The following is a 24,571-nucleotide window of genomic DNA, read 5'->3' on the forward strand; positions in this document are numbered from 1 at the left end:
AACTGTGATGTATAAAGGCCATACACATTAAACGTTAAGCAGTATGTATAGTAGAGGCATATCTTAGAATTACTGTTATTCAGAACTTCAAAACGAAATTGACATTCTCGACAGAGCAATTTTATATTTAAAACCACAATTGTTTAAAGTGAAACAGAAACCAATTCTACAATTAAAAGGTGAAACAGATTTTTTTTTATAAAATTGTGAAACCTTCAATGTCGGGTTGCAACATTATATATCCCATTCTGAAGTAATAGAATAGAATAAAACTAGATTTTTATATTTTTCGTATATTGGGAACAAATGAAAGTTTAAAAAAAAAACGTAAAAATGAATGCATATAAAATTAAAATTTCCTGGATTTAAGTATGCAAAAAAGCAAAAACGCGAACTAGAAAAACTAACAGCCTTTTTTATAAACAAAATAATAAGTTTATTGAAAAACAGATATGGTATACAAAACAAACTACTAATCACTAAATAACAGGCTCCTAGCTAGCTCTGGAATAATACTGCTTTCATTAAAAAGAAATAAAAAAAAGAATAGTAATTTTCTACTTTAAAAGAAACCTATATTCATATTATTGCTTAGTGCATTTTGTTCATATGCTTTAATTTCTACGACAGATCTACATGTAGCTATCAACGGTTTCACCTTAAATTAAGGCTTGTCTTTCATACAGATTTATCCATCAAGTGGACCAGTCAATGGTGGTACATTGGTAACAATAACTGGACGATTTATTGGGAATGCTAATGATAATGTTACTATTGATTTTAATGGAGCACCATGCCACAACGTAACAGTCCTGACACCATACACTAGGTATAAGTCAATAAATATATATACTTCTACAGTGCAGGTTCTCAATAACGCCATACAGATATTTTTGTCTCACTTAAAATAGATTTTACATCCCCAAAACATTATTTGATATTCATAAAACCCTAGCCGTATTTGGCGCAACCTTTTTCAACTTTTGATCAACAGTGCTTTCAACTTTAAAACTTTTTTTTACTTTCGAACTTTTATATCTGGGCATCACTGGTAAGTCTTGTGTGAACGAGGCGCGTTTTTGGCGTATTGAATTTTAAACCTAATGCCTTTTATTATCTTTTATTCATGTGTTTCTTTGTCTAATACCTTCTCCTATTTATTTGTATTGTAGTCCTGTAATAACATGTTGTATTTTTAATGTTATATTTAACATTGCTATTAAAGTTTCCTTAAAAATGTCTTGTACCAAATCAGGAAAATAGCAATTGTTATATTGTAGTTCGTTTCTGTGTGTGTAACTTTTCAACGTTGTGTTTTCGTTGTGTCGTTTGTTTTCTCTTATATTTGAGTGTGAATTAACATTACTTTGAGACGTGTTACTGTACTTTTCTATCCCAAATCCATGTATTTGGTTTTGATGTTATATTTGTTATTCTCATCAGATTTTGTCTAATACTTATTCCGTTTCTGTGTGTGTTACATTTTAATGTTGTGTCGTTGTTCTCCTCTTATATTTAATGCGTTTCCCTCAGTTTTAGTTTGTTACCCCGATTTTGTCCATAGATTTACGAATTTTGAACAGCGCTATACTTCTGTTGCATTTATTTATAAACACTTATAATCACCGTTTTGTTTAAAGCTGACACAAATAGTCATGCAAGCTAAATTAATTAAATTTGGTTCTTGTTATTCAATATTGTTATGGTGATTGCTGAATATATAAATTCTACCACTGCATCGAGTGTAATACGATATTTATCCACTCCACACAGTTAAATTTTGAAATCTAACTGTTGAGAGTGGATAAATATCGTATAACACTCGATTTTGTGGTCGAGTCTGTTTCTCTAATGATTTTCAAACAATATGCGGGCAAACTTATTCCTTTATTTTGAATGATCTGCCAAAAAGATGTGTTCTTTCTATGAGAAGTCATCAGATATGGTCGCATTTTTTCATGCCGTCACAATATGAAATCCGGAGGAAAGCAAGAAAATTCCACGTCATAATCGGATTTTAACCAATGAAGAACTATGATGACATGAAACACACGAGGATTAAATTTGTTTATACAATGGGTGCAGAAAGGGATGAATTGACGAAGAATAAGGGAAACTGAAATATAGAGCAAATTCTGTACACGGTTTAGTAAGACATCTTAAATACAACATTTACACAAAACAAAGTAGAATAAATCATAAAAACGTATACTAGTGAACAACCTTATATACTAAGACATACATATAGCAGATTATATCGTAAAATATGTGTATTCTGTTGAGTCCATAGTTCAGACAAAACAAACAATAACGAATCGTGTAATTACTAAGTATAAAAAGTTTGTGGTGAAAAGTTATAAGATAATATGTAGCTCTTCCTATCATTGTCCTTTGATTATTGTTTTGATAGTTGTACATGTGGTTTCATTGACAATACACTTAACCATTCTATATCTAACTCCATAATATTCAAACCTTCAAAACAGAGAAGGGAAAAGAAAAGACATGCAATATTATCATATATTAAAAAATATAAATGCCAACATCTTTTTTGTTAAACAGACCAAAATGCAATTTTTGTGTTCTCATCTCTACAAATATACATTGTGTGGTAACAGATGATTATTTGATTTTAATTTCTGCGATTACGAAGTATTATAACTGGCATATTGACACCTTTTACACTAAGGTATAAATCCAATCAATATGTGTTTACTGAAACATTCCACACTATCAATGAACATACTAAGTGCTCTAAAACTGTAGACCTTACATGTAGAGTTTGTCACATTGTCTTAAGATATATTAAACGAATCTGGAGGGTGTTTAACCAGTCTATAATACAACCTTGAAGTAATAACAAACAAATCCCTAACATTGATATTGGCAAACTTCTAATTCAATCAATCTCGAAACATACACATGCTCGGCCTACTCAGCTGTCGATTAAAAATAACGGTTTTCGTAAATTCAGGTACACAAAGCAACACCTTAGTGCTTGTAATAATTCAAAGCAAGAAATATCAAGAGACAGTCAATCATTTCTTTAAGAGAAAAGCACTACTCAGAAAACCAAGATTCAGCACTATGAATACTGATATATCGAAGAAGCTAGATAAAATTTTGTCATGGATTTAAGGAGTTAACACAATATTACACTCACGGGTTATTGTTCATAATCAATAGCATACTCCATATCAAATGGTATTTATTTAAAGTTTAGAAAAGAGAGGAAACTTATTTATTCAAATTGGTCATTAATGACTACACTAAAGCAATTTAAAGGCGTTGACACATTAGCCAAACCCGATATGAATTTTATTGACCCGATAAATTCCGTATTATTACAATTGAACACTGGGTAACGAATTTATCCTGATTTTGTTATATTACATTATTATAATATTCAAATTCAATATTAGGACAATTTCAACCAAATATATTTAAGATATTTAATCTAAAACTGTGAAAAATAAAAAATATAAGAACTTCAGTGTAAAGCAACTCAAATATTATATTTTTTATTATGTCAATGGTATAAGGGAGATAATTGCAATTGACGTAATAAATAAGGGAGATAATTCCAATTGACGTAATAAAATTTTTTATCGTCCTTCCCTACGCCTATATCACCCTGCTCTGTCGCTCAGTAATTCACGTATCAAGACTTCAAAACGAGACCAGGCATTATCAGCGACGTCACAATGTGAGAGGAGAAGTTATCAGCGACGTCACAATGCGAGAGGAGAAGTTATCAAGCGTGCTTTCGTCAAGCGTAAAACTGTCTTAGGGAGAGAAAAAACGACCATTAATAGAACGATAAACAGATAATCGTGTTTTCTACGTATAGATATCGTAAAATATCAGCCGCTCGACACAATGTGAAACTTTTTAGCTCGTTCGCTACGCTCACTCGCCAAAAAGGTTCACATTGTGGCTCGCGGCTGATATTTTACGATATCAATGTGTAGAAAACCCGATAATCTATACGTACTGAAATTTATTATGACAATATTACTGGATTTATTTCACTTGACTGGGTTAACTGGTTCGCTCATAAGAAACCCGTCCATCTATAGATAGGTGTTTTAGGAGAAACTCATGAATGAAGCGTCCAGTCATTTTTTTGTAAATTCATTTGAAGACACTGATAGGAGGTTAGAAACCAGTGATAATTATAACGTCAATCAACCTAATCACACACATCTTGAAATAGACTGTCCATATGCAAGTAAAACGTAAACTCCGCCCGATCAGTTGAAATAACATTCCTTTTTGGTAATATCAGCCAATCAAATTGCGAGAAATTACTCTAAATCCGGATAAATTACTTTCTGATACCTTCATCTGTTTTTTTTCAGTTTGACATGTGTTACTGGAAGCAAACATGAATCTGCGACAAACATATCTGTTTCAGTACATAGTAAAAGAAGTGGTTCAAATAACCTTTCCTTCACATTTCAGGTATGTCAATGAAGGACATTGTGTTATTTTCCTAACAAGCGTTTAGAGTTGCATCAAAAATATAAATAATCACCAATAATACTCAACATTTTTAAAATTTTCATTAATAACATGAACATGAAAAGCGTTTCACTTCCCAGATTTCATTATAGGTGCATTATTTGCCCAAAAAAATAATAAACATAACACAATATGTATTTTTGATTTTCTCTCCATGTTCTCATTGTGTAGCTGTTTTTACATACTTTTTATTTGAAGAGATATACATCTTCAAGACGGATATAACTACGTACGTCTTGCCATTTTATAAAAAAAATATTCATTTGATTTGGAGAAATACAGATTTTACAACTGCATGAACTGCATAGATTCTGATACGAAATTACCCAAATCAAGATAGTTTCAAGAGTATGCTTTAAGATGTATTTTTTTATTGAGGTGTTCAAACAAGGTAGCCTTTTTTAAGGTGTTAGTCAAGCAAATGCACAGAATGGGGTAAAATCACAAAAATATTGATCTCCGAGGAAATATTTGTCTCCAACAAATATATACTAGTTTAGTGATAATGAACGCCATACTAATTTCCAAATTGTACACAAGAAACTAAAATTAAAATAATACAAGACTAACACAGGCCAGAGGCTCCTGACTTGGGACAGAATGCGGCGGGGTTAAACATGTTTATCTCAACCCTCCCCATATACCTCTAGCCAATGTAGAAAAGTAAACGCATAACAATACGCATACCAATACGCACATAAAAATTCAGTTCAAGAGAATTCCGAGTCTGATGTCAGAAGACGTCATCAAAGAAAATAAACAAAATGACATAAATAACAACATACTACTAGCAGTTAACTGACATGCCAGGTTCCAGACTTCAATTAAACTGATTGAAAGATTATGATTTCATCATATGAATAACAGGCACAATCCTTCCCTTTAGGGGTTTAGTATCATACCATCATAACATATATGAGAATAACATAACCTGTGTCATGACAACAACTGTTTATTGATTAAATGTGTTTAGTTCAGATGCAAAAACCTATAAGTGAATCAATATTAACGCCAAAATATGCAATCTTTAATGACCTGACAACAGTATGGTAACTATATCCCTTCTTAATAAGTCTATTTAAAGGTTTTGTTAGTTCCTGAGGTGAATACTGACATTTTTGTGCTTTATAAAGAATATTTCCATAAAAAATGGATGTGAAATACCTGAACCTTTAAGAAGTCTGCATGTTGAGCTATGTTTACGAATGATGTCTTTATACCGATGATAAAATTTAGTAAATGTTTGACAAAACTTTGAACTTTTCAAAAAACTAAGGATTTTCTTACCCCAGGAGTAGATTACCTTAGCCGTATTTGGCACAACTTTTTGGAATTTTTGGTCCTCAATGCTCTTCAACTTTGTATATGTTTTGGCTTTTTCACTATTTTGATCTGAGCGTCACTGATGAGTCTTATGTAGACGAAACGCGCGTATGGCGTATGAAATTATAATCCTGATACTTTTGATAACTATTGACTAGTTTGTGATATCGAAAACCCTGGTGTAATAATTTTTCAGTAATACACAAATTTCTCTAGTTAAAATCTAAAACATTGTTACATACACGAGCGAATCGTACAAGTTGAGATATATAAGCACCGTAAGATGGTGACAAGGGAACGTCACCATCTAAAAATGGATAATTAACGTTGGGAAATGAAAAAACATATCTTTTATCATAAATTTTAGTATGAAGCTTTCCGTTAGTGATATAGATATCAAGATCGATTAAAGGGCAGTGGTCATTGCTAGTATTAGCTTGATTTAAAGTAAATTCAACAGGATAAATTTCTTTAGTATACATACTGAAGTCATCATTATTGAGAGCCAAAATATCATCCAAATATCTAAAAGTATTATTAAATTTCAGATGTTGTTTCGATGGGTCTTTGCTGACTTTTGTCATAAATTGTAATTCATAGCAATACAAAAACAGGTCCTCAATTACTGGTGCACAGTAAGTCCCCATTGGAATTCCGATAACCTGACGATATACGGAATCTCCAAAGCGAACAAAAATGTTATCTAGTAAAAATTCAAGGGCAGATATAGTATCAAAACATGTCCAATTGACATAGTTTTTTTGTTTATTGCTACTAACAAATGACCTAAAAGAGTTTGAACATATATATTCACATTCATATTTATGTCCTTTACTGAGGAATGATTTTAACTCTCGCTCTTGAACAATGGTAAGATCTCCTGTTATAAAATGGGAAATGGGTCCATAAATGTATTCGGAATTACTACAATTACATGAAGTAGCTGTATTTTCAGTGATATTAACATCTTTACACAATTGGCTATAATTAAACACAAATTTCCGGGTAGATTTCTTGTAAATATAACAAATAAGAGGGAGCTCAGTATTGTCAAAATATCCAGGAAAAAAGAATGTTTACAATATTTTTATTGTTTTGAGAAAGCCCCCGTCCTTTAGCAGTCTTACTACGACTCGTAGTCAGACTCGGGTCGTAGTCGGAGAGTTATTGTTAATCTCTAATTGGGTTACAGTCGTTTACATTATGTTACAATCTTCATTACTATAAAAATAAACAAACATGTAACAAAGAAACACAAAATGGCATATGGATCAAGCAAATTAGCAAAAAAGTAAAGACAAGAATACACAAATTTACCATAGTATAATAACACAATGACGGTATGTATAAGTACAGAGCCACGTCATATATGTAACAAAGACACATAAAAATGCATATACTAGTAGAAAAACGCATTAGCAAAAATGAAGCACAAACATACACAGCTGTTTAACAACAGCACAATAATGGGATGTATATGATCGAAGAGCAAGAACATTTGAGGACAACTTAGTGTTTACAAATGAAAAACTGATATTAAACGAAACTCACGTTTATAGTTAAAACAATCCTCCGTTAGATGAACAAAAATGAAGACAATGATACATAAGATAAATTAATCTCTCAATTTAGATGTAGTCAACAGGGGGGAAATAATGTTATGAACTTTATTTCAGACACCTACGATTTCCAATTTCTCCCCAAAAAATGGTATCCAAACAGGGAACACAACTGTAACAATAACAGGTCACAATATCAGTTACGAAGGACAAAATAGATATAATATTTCGTTTTATGATGATACGACAAGTATAGAATGCAGGTATTGTAGTATTTGCCCAGTTTTTTTCTTGTCAAAAATGTAATTAAAACTAAAAAACTAAATTGTTTCTTCTTTTATATTTCAACAGGCTTTTCATGCCAGGATTGTATTTATGGTCAACACTGACATTTCAAAATAAAGAAGGACAGCATAAATGTATAAGGAAATAACAGCAATGAGATTCTTCGCCCCTAAGAAATACTTAAAATACATAATATTACTTTAATTCTTCGATTTTACTTATGCAATCGGTTAATGACATATACATGAATTCGGACATTGCATACCTGAACATCAAAACGATGGCTACATCGCTTGACCAGGCGTTCGTTTATTGGTCATTATATCTGATATACAGGCAGATGCAAGTACAGCTGCTGTTTTCCTTATTTGAATTGTTTTAAATTTTGTTATTTAGAATCGATTAATTTGTTAACAAGCATGTGCAGTCCATTAAAACTTGAAAATTGTCTTTCATAATATTGTTTGAGCTATCGTTTCATGTTTTACTCATTTTCTTATAATGTTTATAATTACGTATTCTAACAACGTATAATCTAAAGACATCACTGCAAACAAACCATGAAGAAAAAACGACTGTTCTGTTCACCATAACAACATTTATAATGTCGACAGTGTGGTTCAATTTTCTGCTTGGTATTTACCTTATTCGAGAATTTTTTCCAGAAGCAAGTGAAAATCGTGAAATTATTCGTTTATTTTTATAGGGCAATTCAAAGTGAATTTAATTCAAAGAAAATCAAGTGCAAAACTGGAAAATCGAATGTTTCGCGAAATATGAGTCGATTGCAAGTTGTGATTGATGACCTGACTATACTAAATTTCACCGGAATATTTCAATATTTACCGGATCCACAATTTACTCTATCAAATGAATCAAAGAAAGCACAACAGAGGTAAGAATTCGTTAACATGTGTAACATGTAAAAAATGATAAATCATGAAAATCACCATTTTAAGTTCTATGTTTTAATTGATCAATCATGAAACCCACCATTTTCTATATTTGGAAATGCCTGTACCAACTCAGGAATATAACAGTTGTTTTCCATTCGTTTGATGTGTTTTATCATTTGATTTTGCCATTTGATTAGGGACTTTTTGTTTTTTTATTTTTCTCGGAGTTCGGTAATTTTGTGATTTTACTTTTCATTTAAAGTGCGTTTATGGTTTTATGCATTTCATGCTTTATTGATTTTCTTTTATACTGTACTTTTATTGGTGTTTAAAAGTGTATATTTCAAATAATCATATGTACATGAAAGAAGAGCATGCAAAAGTAATTGTCATCATTTCAATATTCAAAATAACTATCGTAAAAACGTGCATAAGTTCCTTTATTGTTTCAATATTTCTTTTTCTGTTTTTTTTTTAGTGGAGGCGCAACATTTACAATTCGTGGTCAAGGCTTCAATAATGTAGGAGAGATAACTGTTGACAGAGTGGTGAGTAAATATTAACACTATGATCATCAACATTGTATAGTTATGTTCTATATACAAAGTACCTGTCAGACAGTAAGAGGTTTAGCTAGCTATAAAACCAGGTTTCATTACCATTTTCTACATAATAAAATGCCTGTATCACATCAGGAATATGACAGTTGTTATCCATTCGTGTGATGTGTTTGAGCTTTTGGCATTTGATTAATGACTTTCCGCTTTGAATTGTCCTATTTCAGTATTTTAGTGATTTTCCTTTTTTTTTCAAACAAGGAATCAATACATTGACTATTCATGATTCGTTAAACAATATTTATTAAGGGCATATCCAACAGTTTCAGGGGAGGTTATAACAAACGTAACCGTCGTCTATTGTTTCCCGTAATTTTAAGGTGTTTCAACGACGTCACAATGGCCGTCTAGAAAAAGGCGGTTTCTTTCCTCAAAGGAAAGGGCACGGCGGGAATCGGCAAAAAACTCTTACAGAATATTAACAGAACTAGAACTCAAGACTATACTCACTTAAGTTTCCGTTTTATTAAAATTATCTTCAATACAGTAGAAAAAAACGAGAGCAAATGAGTATTGATTTATTATTGCATTAGAATGCAACACAAATTGTAATTAGTTTGTTATCAAACTTTTCCGAGATTTTGTTATTCAGGATAGAAAACTCAAAGTTTGGTTTTACTTGAGAAAGATGAAAAAAGGTGTTTCTTGAGAAAAATAAAATACGGCCGCGTAAACTAACATTTATCATGCATCAAGCTTTGCGTTGAAGTGCTAATATATATGCAGTAGCTCTTTAAATGAATACGATCTTTAACCGGTAAACAATGTAAAACAAAAGATGACACAGTAATTTAAAAATATTGAAATAGGAAAACATTGTAATATATACGTTTTACCGCTAGTACGCTCTTTATATCTTGATAATGTATCAATCAATTACTTTAGATCCACTCTCGCCTCGTCGTAAATATGCGTGATATATTTGCCACTGGAGCACGGGAGCAATCAATTCATCAGTTTCATATAGTGATGCATAATCATTAATTCTCAACTGATAGTTTCCTCAAACAGTATTCCAGTTTTGGTATTTTTATTTTTATTTTATAACTTATTTCTAAAAGAAAATTTTAGAATTTCTTTCCGCATCTTTCAATTTGAATTCATTTGTTTGAATAATCAATAATGATATAGTAGTCTTCATCGGTGGTTACATTGTATGCAGCCAAACTATGTAGAGGGCAGTAGAACAGAAAGCAAGTTCCATTGTACTCATATATTCGCCATACTAATTTCCAAATTGTACACAAGAAACTAAAATAAAAATAATACAAGACTAACAAAGTCATAAAAGCAAAAACATTCGAAAAAATAGCCACAATTTATAATAATATTAAACATTTCTCGGCCGTTTCGTTTATTCTCAAGTTAATGTCTTACTTATCTGTTTTGTTAATCAAAGTATTTTTTTCATCTACAATTGCAAAGGCGCAACAGATATGCGACTTATTTGAAGATGCATGTGACCTTTGTTGTTTTTTAGAGATTTTATTCGAAGTTCGTATATCCCTTCAATCATATATTTAGATGGAATTTTAACGTATAAATAGCACAAAACTCTCCTTACTTTATGCATCTGATATTATCACATTTTTATTTCAATAAAACGAGGCTGCAAATTTATACATCCGAGCAGCTAAACGGCCGCACCCAATTTTAGAAAATATATACACGTAACTGTCGGACGGGAGCAGTCCAGATATGTGAATATGTCTATACCCAATCAATCCTTTTTTTATGAAAAAGATTTTAAAGGTATACATTAATACGACAGTAACCCAACGACACATATAATTCAAAACACTAATAGTCAACATACAGATTTTTGTTATAGCTAGAAACCTGTAACGAAAAAATCAAAAACTGCAACATAAATATATAATACGGATTCAGTGAGATTTTAGACAAGTGTTTGGTTGTAAAATTTCACGTGCTCTTTATTGATATCGAAATTGATATATGAAAATTACCCCGGCCTGCTTTGTACTATAGACCGACACACATAAACGAATTTCTAACGTGTAATTAGTTTGTTTTAAAAGAGGGGTGAAATACCGTGCACCAGAGCCGGGGACTATTTTAATAGTTTGTTAGTCAATGGTTTGCTAACCCGAATAATTCAGTCCCTCCCGGTAATCGATCTCTCCTATTTGCGAGGTAGTAATCGTAGATCAGGGCAGTGGCGGATCCAGAAATTTTCAAAAGTGGGGGCCCACTGACTAACCTTAGAGGGGGCCTGCTCCAGTCACGCTTTAGTGATTCCCAATATAAGCAACCAAATTTTTTCCCAAAAAGGGGGCCTGCCCCGCCTAAATCCGCCTCTGTAGGGAAATATAACAACTGAATTATTCGGGTTAATGGTTTAACAACTGTGTTTCACAACTTTGTCAAACACAATATTAAAGGAAACTGAGTTATAACCATCTCGTACAGATACTGGTCCATTATAAATAAGAAGATGAGTACTATCGATACAACTATCCAACAAAGTCAAAGTGAAAAAATACATTTGTCTGCAACACCGTCGCACTGCCTTTGCAAAATTAGCGGGGAAATATAACGTTACGTCCCGAAACGTCTTAATATTTGGCGCAATTTGTGAGGCTTACGAAAGGGATCTAGTAAACAATGATACATTTCTAGATTTTTCTCAAAAACGAATATGATGACAAATATTTTTCAAAACGTTATGACGTTCCATTTTTTCAAAGAATAACATATCTTACTTTGGCCAAATCGACACCGTTAGAATTATTTAAAAAAATCAAAAATGTCCATTTCAAATGTTCATTTCTTGCCATTGTTTGGGTCCACCAAGACGTTTTTGGCTTTCTTTGAGTAAGAATTAATGCTTTAAATGGTAAAGTTAGATTTTTCTTACCATCTTGAGTTATTTTGCTTCAATTTGAGCCAAATTATATAAGTATATGTTGATTAAAAAATCATATTTAAATATTTGTTTTGATAAAAAACGTTTTTTACTCCAAAATTGCAAAAATGTACAATTTTCAGCAGCATTTTTTGCAAAAACGAAATCGACGACATATTTTTTTTTGGCAAAATTTGATTCTCTGTCAATTAAAGAATAAAGATATCTTAAAGAGAAAAAATTCTCACCGTCAGAAATAAACTGTTGGATATGCCCTTAAGTTCAAATGGTCCTTCATCAGAAGCATCTTTTTTCAGAGTCATAAATGTTGTTAAACTCATGTTAATTTTCTGTTCTAATGTCTGAAAATCTTGCCAGATTTACGATAATTTAATCGCATACTACGTATATTCTACTATCATCTTGACTTTCCACGACATTGGTATATATTATCTAATAATAAATTTAGTAAAAATGTCACAGTGAATTGAAGTTTAATTGATTTCTGACTTTATAATTTCTAAATGTCTTACAATTTACTTTTAACATAGAATAACTATTTTTGAAGGTATTAAACTTTAAAAAATACATCATAGTATGTCCACGCACTTTGGACACGTCACCACTAGACTACGAAAACGATTCATAACACAAAACATAAGTAAAACTGTCTCTTTATCCGTCGTATCATCTGTGTATTTTAAGAGGTACTTGAAACCCTTGCAAGTACAATTATTTTAAACTCCTACGAAAAATGTCACATTCAACAATATTCTCATTTGCTATCGCAATGTTTTAGTTAATGTGATAGTCCATGTCATAAGGTCGTTCAAATATCATAAATCATTATGAAGAGACACATCAAGGTAAAAACAAATATAATTGAGAGTATCGCATGAACTCTAAAAGGAGCGAAACTGGTATGTCGAAATGGTAAGCGTCTATGTTAAAGGTTCACACTAGGTAGAATGTAACAACTGGGAAAATGACACAATCGGTAGAATCACAGATCAGAATATTATGCTGATAACGAACAAGTTACTAGTGATGAGATGAGAACTAGACAAATTGTATCAGACAACCAACTCTGGATGATTACTATAAAACTTATCTCTTTTAAGTCGTTTATCCTCATAAACCTGTAAAAGCAGTTGTTGAGGGAGGTTAAACGTCGGGGGTAGACCTACACAATCATTACATATCAACTGAGCTATGTAAACGTCAGATGATAAAGTAGAAGATATATTCTTGCTGCAAAATTTAACGAATGGAAAGTTGTAATCATCACTTTTGTTATAAATTATAGTAAAAAGTCGTTCATCCCACGTGTTCTTTTGATATTAAAAATAGCAGGAAATGAACAAGACCCTTTTCTTTTGGTAGTTTTATTAATTTTAAATTCACTTGTATGTTTGAAATATGACCAGCTGCTCAAATCTGGGTTAGTTAGTAAACAAACATCAATATATAGATTTAAGAAGATGTGGTATGAGTGCCAATGAGACAACTTTCATTCAAAGTCTCAATTTGTAAAAGTAAACCTTTATAAGTCAAAGTACAGTCGTCAAAACGGGGCATTGACTCACATCGAACAAAAAGCTAAAAAAGGGCTCCAAAAGTTAATAGTGTAAAACCATCACTACAAACTGTTCAGAGTCTGAATTGACCAGTTTTTGTGCTCGACCAGTAAAATCGAGCACACATTTTACTCGACTAGTCTCGACATTGTCTCGACTGGACTTAACTGTACTTAAGTGTACTCGACTAGGTCTCGACTTTATTTAATTAGTCTGAAATGGTCTTGACCAAGGCTCGACCTGTCTCGACCTGTCTTGACTAGTCTCGACTCAGTCTGAACCAGTCTCGACCTGTCTCGACTAGTCTCGACTCAGTCTGAATTAGTCTCGACCTGTCTCGACTAGTCTTGACCTTCAAATTTAGTTTTGACTGGTATAAAGAAGCCCATCTAACTAAATTAAATATTGATCTTACAAAAATCAAGCTTATAAGGTTAGTGGCTGTGAAATAAAATTAAAAAAAATTTACAATAGGTAAAAATAAAAATTATTATATAAATTCAGATAGGCATCTTTAAATTTTCTAATAACTTTTTCAAATCAACTTGGATTTTCATCAAACTATGCACCTATCTAAGATATATATCAAGCTTACTGAATCCCATTTCATTTTCTTTTTTGTTGTATAGCTATGAAATTTAAGAATTAAAGTCATCTCGGTAAAAAAAAAGCTAGGATTTGCAATTTGGACAAAATAGAGATGGGCATCTTTAATTTTTTTAATAACTTTTTCAAAATCACTTGGATTTTCATCAAACTATGCAGCTATCTTAGATATATATCAAACTTACTGAATCCCATTTCATTTACTTTTTTGTTGTATTGCTGTAAAATTTAAGAATTAAAGTCATCTCAGTAAAAAAAGCTAGGATTTGCAATTTAGACAAAATAGAGATAGGCATCTTTAATCTTTTTAATAACTTTTTCAAATCAATTTGGATTGTCATCAAACTATGCAGCTATCTTAGATATATATCAAGCTTACTGAATCCCATTTCATTTACTTTTTTGTTGTATTGCTGTAAAATTTAAGAATTAAAGTCATCTCAGTAAAAAAAGCTAGGATTTGCAATTCAGACAAAATAGAGATAGGCATCTTTAATTTTTTTAATAACTTTTTCAAATCAACTTGGATTGTCATCAAACTATGCAGCTATCTTAGATATATATCAAGCTTACTGAATCCGATTTCATTTACTTTTTTATTGTATTACTGTAAAATTTAAGAATTAAAGAAATGTTGGTAAAAAAAAGCTAGGATTTGCAATTCAGACAAAATAGAGATAGTACACTTTAAATTTTCTAATTACTTTTTCGAATCAACTTGGATTTTCATCAAACTAGGCAGCTCTCTTTTTTTTTGTTGAATTGCTGTCAAATTTAAGAATTTAATTAATCTAGGTCAAGAAAGCTAGAATTTGCAGTTCAAACAAAATAAAGATATATAGTACACTTTTAATTTTTTTAATATTTTTTTCAAGTCAACTTGGATTTATTCAAACTATATAGCTACCTTGTTGATGTATCAGTCTTACTGAAACATAGGTTGTTATTTAGTTTGGTGTATTTCTGTCAAATTTAAGAATTTAATTAGTCTACATGTAGGTCAAAAAGCTACAATTTTAGATATATATCTTTCCTCATAATTTTGGAAAAAGTATATATAAATTAGTTATATAATTCCTTTAATGTTTTATTCCTTTTGATATATATATCCTATAAATATATCAAAAAGCAAAGAAAAATTAAAGAAATTATTCAAATAGTTCTTCTAATTTGTGGTGATTTATAAGGCAATACCTTCTGCTTGGGGCAAACTTATTAAAAAGATCACATCTACCAGAGAGTTTTAAATTCTAAATAACATTTATTCAAAGTTGCAACATCCTGTTAAATCTAAATCGCAAGGCTTTTTTAATTCTCTTGATAAGTAATACACGAGTTTAAGAAAAGTAGGGCTTTCTTTTTACCTGTAAAACTCAGGTGTACTGATGTAATTAAACCATATTGTATAGTGCCATGTCATTAAATTTGACAAAATAATATTTTAAGATTTGATTAAAATAAATTTTTACTGTAACTTTGGAACACATTTCTTTTTTTAAAATGTTTTCAAGGATTGTTATGAAAGTTCATGATATTAATTTTTTGTTTTACTACAAAAAAAGGGGTTTATTTTGTTTAAGCTGATTTGAAAAAGATATGAAATCTTAAAAAAGACACCTATTTTTTGTTAAAACAAAAATTTAATATTTTTATTTAAAGAAAGATATATTTTTAATATCAAAGCTTTTTGACCTACATGTAGATTAATTAAATTCTTAAATTTGACAGAAATACACCAAACTAAATAACAACTTATGGTTTAGTAAGATATTTAGCAAGAATATTGCAAAGATAGTTATAGAGTTTGATGAAAATCTAAGTTGATTTCAAAAAGTTATGAAAAAATTAAAGTGTACTATCTCTATTTTGTCAAAACTGCAAATCCTAGCTTTTTTACCTAGAATACGTTGATTCTTAAATTTTACAGCAATACAACTAAAATCTAAATAACCTGGGATTCAAGAATCTTGATATGTATCGAAGATAGCTGCCTAGTTTGATCAAAATCCAAGTTGATTTGAAAAAGTTATTAAAAAAATTAAAGTGTACTATTTCTATTTTGTCCGAATTGCAAATTCTAGCTTTTTTTACCAACATTACTTTATTTCTTAAATTTTACAACAGTACAACAAAAAAGTAAATGAAATGGGATTCAGTAAGCTTGATATACATTTAAGATAGCTGCATAGTTTGATGACAATCCATGTTGATTTGAAAAAGTTATTAAAAAATTTAAAGATGCCTATCTCTATTTTGTCTGAATTACAAATCCTAGCTTTTTTTACTGAGATGACTTTAATTCTTAAATTTTACAGCAATACAACAAAAAAGTAAATGAAATGGGATTCAGTAAGCTTGATATATATCTAAGATAGCTGCATAGTTTGATGACAATCCAAGTTGATTTGAAAAAGTTATTAAAAATATAAAGATGCCTATCTCTATTTTGTCTGAATTGCAAATCCTAGATTTTTTTACCGAGATGACTTTAATTCTTAAATTTTACAGCAATACAATAAAAAAGTAAATGAAATGGGATTTAGTAAGCTTGATATATATCTAAGATAGCTGCATAGTTTGATGACAATCCAAGTTGATTTGAAAAAGTTATTAAAAAAATTAAAGATGCCAATCTCTATTTTGTCCAAATTGCAAATCCTAGCTTTTTTTTACCGAGATGACTTTAATTCTTAAATTTTTTAGCTATTCAACAAAAAAGTAAATGAAATGGGATTCAGTAAGCTTGATATATATCTTAGATAGGTGCATAGTTTGATGAAAATCCAAGTTGATTTGAAAAAGTTATTAGAAAATTTAAAGATGCCTATCTGAATTTATATAATAATTTTTATTTTTACCTATTGTAAATTTTTTTTAATTTTATTTCACAGCCACTAGTCAAACTACCTAATAAGCTTAAATTTTGTAAGATCAATATTTAATTTAGTTAGATGGGCTTCTTTATAGCAGTCAAAACTAAATTTGAAGGTCAAGACTATTCGAGACAGGTCGAGACTGGTTCAGATTGAGTCGAGACTAGTCGAGACAGGTCGAGACTAGTCGAGACAGGTCGAGACTGGTTCAGACTGAGTCGAGACTAGTCAAGACAGGTCGAGACAGTTCTAGCCTTGGTCAAGACCATTTCAGAATAATTAAATAAAGTCGAGACCTAGTCGAGTACACTTAAGTACAGTTAAGTCCAGTCGAGACAATGTCGAGCCTAGTCGAGTAAAATGTGTGCTCGATTTTACTGGTCGAGCACAAAAACTGGTCAATTCAGACTCTGAGCAGTTTGCAGTGCATCCAAACGGGAAACCAACGGTCTAATTGATATCAAAAATGAGATATTAGAAACACTTATGAACCACTATAACAAACGACAACTACTAAACATCAGATTTCTGACTTAGGATATATATCTAGAAGTGAAATTATAGAAATATGTTGTCGATCATTTAGTCCATCATTTTAATGATTGCATCTTCGATTCAAATTTACAAATGAACAATCATTACAACTTCAAATACATCCTTTTTTTTTTATTTAAAACTGTTTAAAGCAATACTGAAATAAAATTGAGAATGGAAATGGGGAATGTGTCAAAGAGACAACAACCCGACCAAAATAAAAAACACACAACAGCAGAAGGTCACCAACAGGTCTTCAATGTAGCGAGAAATTCCCGCACCCGGAGGCGTCCTTCAGCTGGCCCCTAAACAAATATATACTAGTTCAGTGATAATGAACGCCATACTAATTTCCAAATTGTACACAAGAAACTAAAATTTAAATAATACAAGACTAACAAAGGCCAGAGGCTCCTGACTTGGGACAGGCGCAAAAATGCGGCGGGGTTAAACATGTTTGTGAGATCTCAACCCTCCCCCTATACCTCTAACCAGTGTAGAAAAGTAAAAGCATAACAATACGCACATTAAAATTCAGTTCAAGAGAAGTCCGAGTCTGATGTCAGAAGATGTAACCAAAGAAAATAAACAAAATGACAATAATACATAAATAACAACAGACTACTAGCAGTTAACTGACATGCCAGCTCCAGACTTCAATTAAACTGACTGAAAGATTATGATTTCATCATATGAACATCAGGCACAATCCTTCCCGTAAGGGGTTTAGTATCATACCATCATAACATATATGAGAAGAACATAACCCGTGTCATGCCAACAACTGTTTTTAGAATAAATGTGTTTAGTTCCGACGCAAAGACCTTATCAGTGACTCAATATTAACGCCAAAATATGCCATCTTTAATGACTTGACAACAGTATCGTAATTATATCCCTTCTTAATAAGTCTATTCAAAGGTTTTGTAAGTTTATGAGGTGAATACTGACACCTTTGTGCTTTATAAAGAATATTTCCATAAAAAATTGGATGTGAAATACCTGAACGTATAAAAAGTCTGCATGTTGAGCTATATTTACGAATGATGTCTTTATACCGATGATAAAATTTAGTAAATGTTTTGACTAGTTTGTGATATCGAAAATTTAGTAAATGTTTTGACTAGTTTGTGATATCGATACTGAAAGACTTCCAACTATATTTGAAGTACCATTTTGTTGTGCTTTCTTATATGTTGGAAGTCATTCCCAGATCTTCATCTTTAAATTAACAAAAAATGAAAGGCAATACAATGGAATGTATTTGAACTATAAACAGATACAAAAAAGTGTGCATCAAATACAGTCGAACCTCGTTGTGTCGAACTCGGTGTGTCGAAAATTCGGATGAGTCGAAGTCGTTTCTAGGTCCCGTTAAAATTAACGTTTGATCAATGCAAAATTACCTGTGATGAGTCGAACTCGGTTGATTCGAATACTCTGTTAAGTCAAGTAAATTTAATGGTCCCGTCGATTTAAATTCATTTGAATTGACCCCGATGTCTCGAAGTTCGAAGATTTTCGAAAGTAAGAATTTTCGAAAAATGCAGACCTAATGATAACATTCAAATCGAATGTATTTCTTATGTAACCTAATCATTTTTTCAAAAGAGATTAAAGCTGCGTAATCATACTAGTTTGTATAACAGTTAAAATGACATGTTAATGGTTGCTAGTAATTTTGTTGATCGTTCAAGCAGAACTTAGTGTGTTGAACATATTTCACATGAGATAAAAACAAACCGAATTTAAATGACCGTAACCGAGATTAAATAAATCGTTAGAACTAATACTCATTAATTAAAAAAAAAGGATTGAGACAATTACGATAAATTCAAAATAATTTAATGTAAAGCACAGGACCTCGAGAATGTTATTATTTATTATTATTATACAGTATTTATAACAGCGCATTATATAATATCACAAATTACCCTAAGCGCTTAACAACATATTCATATAGATATACAAGTATTAACAATAAAATATGAAAGCCCAAGTTATGAGATCTTAAAAAACAAACATATCTAAAATAAATGGCATATACTATTAAGTTAACTTATCAAAAATCAAATTTAAAATAAATGGGCATGATAAAATAAAGGAGACATTGATCCCGTATAAAAAAAAATAAGTTATAAATATTTGCTTAAAAATTAAAAAAAATATTTGCTTAAAAATTAAAAAAAATATTTGCTTAAAAATTAAAAAAATATTTGCTTAAAAAAAATTCAATAAGTATTTGCTTAAAACTTCAAAAAATTACAGTGATATAAAATATTTTAAGAACTATGAAAAAGATTGTCTGAATAAATGAGTTTTCAGATGTTTCTTAAACGCGTTCACAGAATGGATGTTCCGGATATCACTTGGTAAATCGTTCCATAAAACGGCTGCTGCTTTGTCGAATCTCCTCTCCCCATATGTTTTTGTTTTCACACGCGGTGTTGTTAATATCATGGCATTTTCTGATCTGAGTGTTCGCATTGGTTTATATATATCAACGAGTTCTTGTAGGTAGACCGGTGCCTCCTCATGCAAAGCCTTGAACACATAGACGAGGAGTTTATATTGGCATCTGTATGTTACGGGGAGCCAATGTAGACTCTTTAGGATTGGCGTTATGTGGTCGTATTTCCTCCGCCTTGTAATGACCCTGGCTGCAGTGTTTTGTACTCGCTGTAATCTTTGAATGGTAGTTGATGGAAGTCCATACAGCAATGCGTTCCCATAATCCAAACGAGAGGTTACAAGGGAGCATACTAATGTTTTGCATGCTTCTTCGGTAATAAAAGGACGAATTCGTTCAATGTTTCTTATCTGATGAAAACATGATTTTGAAACAGCGCTAATTTGTTTGTCCATTGCCAAAGTTTTCTCAAAATAAATGCCTAGGTTTTTTACGCACTCAGTATCACTGACAACGTTTCCACCAAAATTAAGATGCAAGTCTGAGAGGTTCTTCACTCGGTTTTTTGGAGCAAACACTATCAGCTCCGTTTTGTCATTTTAACAAATTTGAGCACATCCACTTGCTGATGTCAGCTTCGCAAGCCTCGAGTTGCTTAGATATATTTGTCCAATTATCAAGTGGTTTAAACACGAGGTAAACTTGTGTGTCGTCTGCATAACAGTTTTAGCACATATTATGTCGTTTACATATTTCGCCAATTGGTCTTGCGAAAATGCTATAAAGTTTTGGTCCCAAGACCGACCCTTGAGGAACACCAAAACGGAGACGAATCTCATCAGAAAGAACAGAACCAATAGCAATTCGCTGTGTCCTCATCTTGAGATATGACTTCAACTAACTGAGTGCTGTACCGGTTATCCCACAAGAGTATTCCATCCGCTTTATTAGTTTTTTTAGTGACTGACCTATGTTAATATTTGTTAAAAAGTTGATTTTATTTGTGCACGATTTGTATCTGTACTTGTGTGTTTAATTATTATGAAGGACCAACAATGGAGATTGAATACGCAATCATAAAGTGTCATATCGAAAAAAAACACACTGTCCAAAGAATCTAGTTTACGCATATCTCATACAGTATTTAATGCATTCCAAATTCATGACGGCAAACTCAACCTCGGATGAGTCGAACCTCGGATGTGTCGAATACTTTGGTCCGGTCCCTTCGACTTCGACACAACGAGGTTCGACTGTATTTCAATTTTTAAACAATGCAATATTTTGGATCACATGCAGGTTTGTTTCATAGCTAGACATTTGACAAGGGCTCATATTGTTGAATGAAAATACGTGGATAGATAATCAATATAAGCGTTCATATGTATAGTAGATATGACTTTTGTTATTTGATAATAGTATTCATTTGATTCAAAGCCTTACTGTAAAACCAATTAATGGAAAGAGTATATGCCTAATAAGACTGGTATAAAGACAACACGAACTTCAACCTATAGTGTGTTCAATTTCAAATATGAAATATAAACGCTTTCGGGCTCGAATATGCAAACTCTTTTCAAAACAATTGATTAAATTTTTAATGAATTACAAACTTTGAGCATTGATTTTAATTATCAATATTAAGATGATTTTATAAATTTCTGTTTACTAGGAAAAACCTTGCGATGTACCAGAAGATACTTCAGCTGTGTGCGAAACGCCTACAAAATTAGCAAATCAGTCTAACAGTCAAACTGTTTATGTTCGTTTTGACGGAGTGACTCTTCCGGTTACTATAGATTATGTTGACGATCCTACATTTGAAAAGTTTCCAGATGTATACGAGTACGACAAAGAGTCTCCAATCGAAATCAAGGTAAAGTTGTAATTATGGGGTATAACTATGAAAACTAATAGTATGATTTTCTTTTTTCAATAAAATGTACGCCATTTAACAAATCATCAGTTTTTTAAGTTGAAATATATTTGAATGGTGGGTCGCAGATATTGAACGATTTGAGAAAGTAAAATAATTTATCAACAAGTATAGTTCAACTTGGTTTTGTGAGATAATGCATGTGACGATCAATGGAGACTGTAAAGATTGTGACCGACAAGGTGTAAACACGATTCACGAAACCAAAAAACTGTATATAATTAGATTGGAGAAAGCTGTGATGAATGAATAAAACATATTTCATTCTGCAATGACACCTCGGCAAAATAATTTGGTCATATTAATTATTATTTGACTCCCAAATGAGGTGTTTAACGTATTACTGGCGATTACTACATTGCTTAACTCAATAAGATATTCTAAGCCATGACTATAGCCTTATAATCGGGTACACAAAAAGATTCGAAAAAAGATTAGTTATGTTCGAATTATAAAGTGTGAAAAGTGAAATAAAGTGCAATTTTTAAAAACATTGCTTTCAATGTCACTGGAGATGAATTTAATGTAACATTTTCTCTATCTCTTTATCTCTTTATGTTTCTCCAGTATACAAAACAGTGAATCATACAAGTATTCTAATTAAAAAACGTTCATATTAATTGATTTCTTGTAAAGGGTTCAAATCTTCTAAATGGAGCCAACCCTGGAGACTACAGTATACAGATCGGTTTGGATGGAAATTGTATTGATGTTAAAATCACTATGCAATTAATTACATGTTTGCCACCAAAATCAGTACCTCGAACTAATCATACAGATGTAAATACAGTTTATGTTATTGTAAGTACAATTGTCAGCCATATATGTTCACTAAAAAGAAACTTTAATTTCACTTTTGACTTTTATGAAGTAGACGATTCGCTTTCGAAATAGGGAAGTGGTATATTTAGTAGCAATATTGGATAGATAAATTAAACCATCATAAAATCCCGCATTATAAGGGTTGATTAAAAAAGAAGTTGAACTGCCTTGATTTTTAGAGATATAATTCCATCTTGCAGTGCTTTATTATTTCTGCGGTTATTATTACATTGTACTTTATAAATTCTGGAGTTACCATTTAAAACAAGAATGGATCCATTACGACATTTTTTTTGGGTAGTTTTTCAAGTATAAGTTTTTATAATAATTACAGGAATTCATTATAATAAATTCATATTTGCACAGATATAATATGCTGGTTAGAAACATTTTATTAACAACGTCTTTTTAGCATTACATAATAATGTATATATTTTTTATATAAAAAAACAAATCTTATTTCTGTTTGTTGTGGATAGTAAGTAATTATTAAAAGCTCTTTTAATAATTAATTTCACTTGCTTTGAATGAACAGGTGTTTGTTGGAAGACTCAAAGCATACATTGGTGACTTGAAATATCAAGAAGACGTAGAAATATTAGCCATCATAGTTGGTGTTCTAGCTGCGGCATTGGTTACAGCTATTATCGTTGGTATATCTGCTGTAGTTTTGTTGAGGAGGAAAAAGAAAAGGGTTATTAAAGAATTCAAAATGGAACTGATGACTAGAGAAGAAATGATAAGAAAAGCAAGCAGAGAAGGTTATAGGTTTTTATAGTATTTATAAACAAATATTCTTCATTGGTCAAAACAAATTATGCAAAAATTTACGTTATTATTTCAAACATAAAATTTAAAAATCGTTAAGTATGTTTATAACTTCTATATGAATCGAATGAGAAGAAACGGTTAGTATTCTTTAATGTGTGTGTAATAGGAACAACGTATAAAAATGCTGTCATCAAAGATATCAAGCTCAAAACTTTGTACTCCAGATTTGTGTTTGTTCTACAATAAAAACTCATCAGTGAAGCTCGAAATAGATTGTTAAAAATATTTAAAAAAACATCACAGAACGTTTAGAATCCAACCTATCAACATAGTTTTGTCAAATAAGGTATTCTAATCATAGTCTAAACAATCTTTCGTATTGCAAACAATTTCAAGTTTTGTAAACGTTAGTTTCAATTTAAAGAAAACAAAAATAAGGTACGATTAGATCTTAGACTAATTAATTGATTGTTATTATATTATTTGTTAATTGACTGTTTTTAATTTTCAAACTATATCTATTATTACATTCGAAATGATGCATTTCGTTGTTTATCTCAGTTAAAAGGTATGAATTGGTTGACCTAACATTGAAAAATGTCAACAAAGATAACACGAAATTCAATGTAGCCACGTTATTCACATCAACGAAAAGTGTTGCGTCCGACGTGCCTTTCTGAATCGATTTTTTGAATCCGTAAACATAGATAATTAGGATTAGATAAGTAATTAAAAGAAAACAATTATCTGCATTTTTTTTCATTTACTTTCAAGGGATAATGTGGTCGTTAACAAAAAGTATAATAAATAATATCAGCTCTTTTCAACCATTTTAAATCATCTAATTAATCAAAATTTTCTATGAATTATTCGAATTCCCTCAAAAGAAGTGTTAATTAACTGTTGCATTGCCTGTTTTTTTAACAAAGTTCAGATTCGAAATCAAAATATTATATCATCTTGCGATATTTT

General features: G+C 31.1%; 1 protein-coding gene across 1 annotated transcript in view; it reads left to right on the forward strand.

Annotated features, from left to right (window-relative positions):
- Positions 1-690: 690 nt before the first annotated feature.
- The window catches only part of LOC134726414 (plexin-A2-like), a 47,048-nt gene continuing 23,167 nt past the window's right edge, over positions 691-24,571 (forward strand). The window contains exons 1-8 of the mRNA XM_063590820.1: positions 691-829; positions 4,362-4,464; positions 7,524-7,669; positions 8,398-8,586; positions 9,066-9,135; positions 21,743-21,946; positions 22,643-22,807; positions 23,364-23,589. Coding sequence (XP_063446890.1) covers positions 8,468-8,586; positions 9,066-9,135; positions 21,743-21,946; positions 22,643-22,807; positions 23,364-23,589 — 784 coding nt within the window. The 5' untranslated portion in view covers positions 691-829; positions 4,362-4,464; positions 7,524-7,669; positions 8,398-8,467. The remainder of the gene's footprint in view (positions 830-4,361; positions 4,465-7,523; positions 7,670-8,397; positions 8,587-9,065; positions 9,136-21,742; positions 21,947-22,642; positions 22,808-23,363; positions 23,590-24,571) is intronic.

The sequence above is a fragment of the Mytilus trossulus genome, chromosome 1 (assembly GCF_036588685.1).
Source record: "Mytilus trossulus isolate FHL-02 chromosome 1, PNRI_Mtr1.1.1.hap1, whole genome shotgun sequence".
NCBI classification, from domain to species: Eukaryota; Metazoa; Mollusca; class Bivalvia; order Mytilida; family Mytilidae; genus Mytilus; species Mytilus trossulus.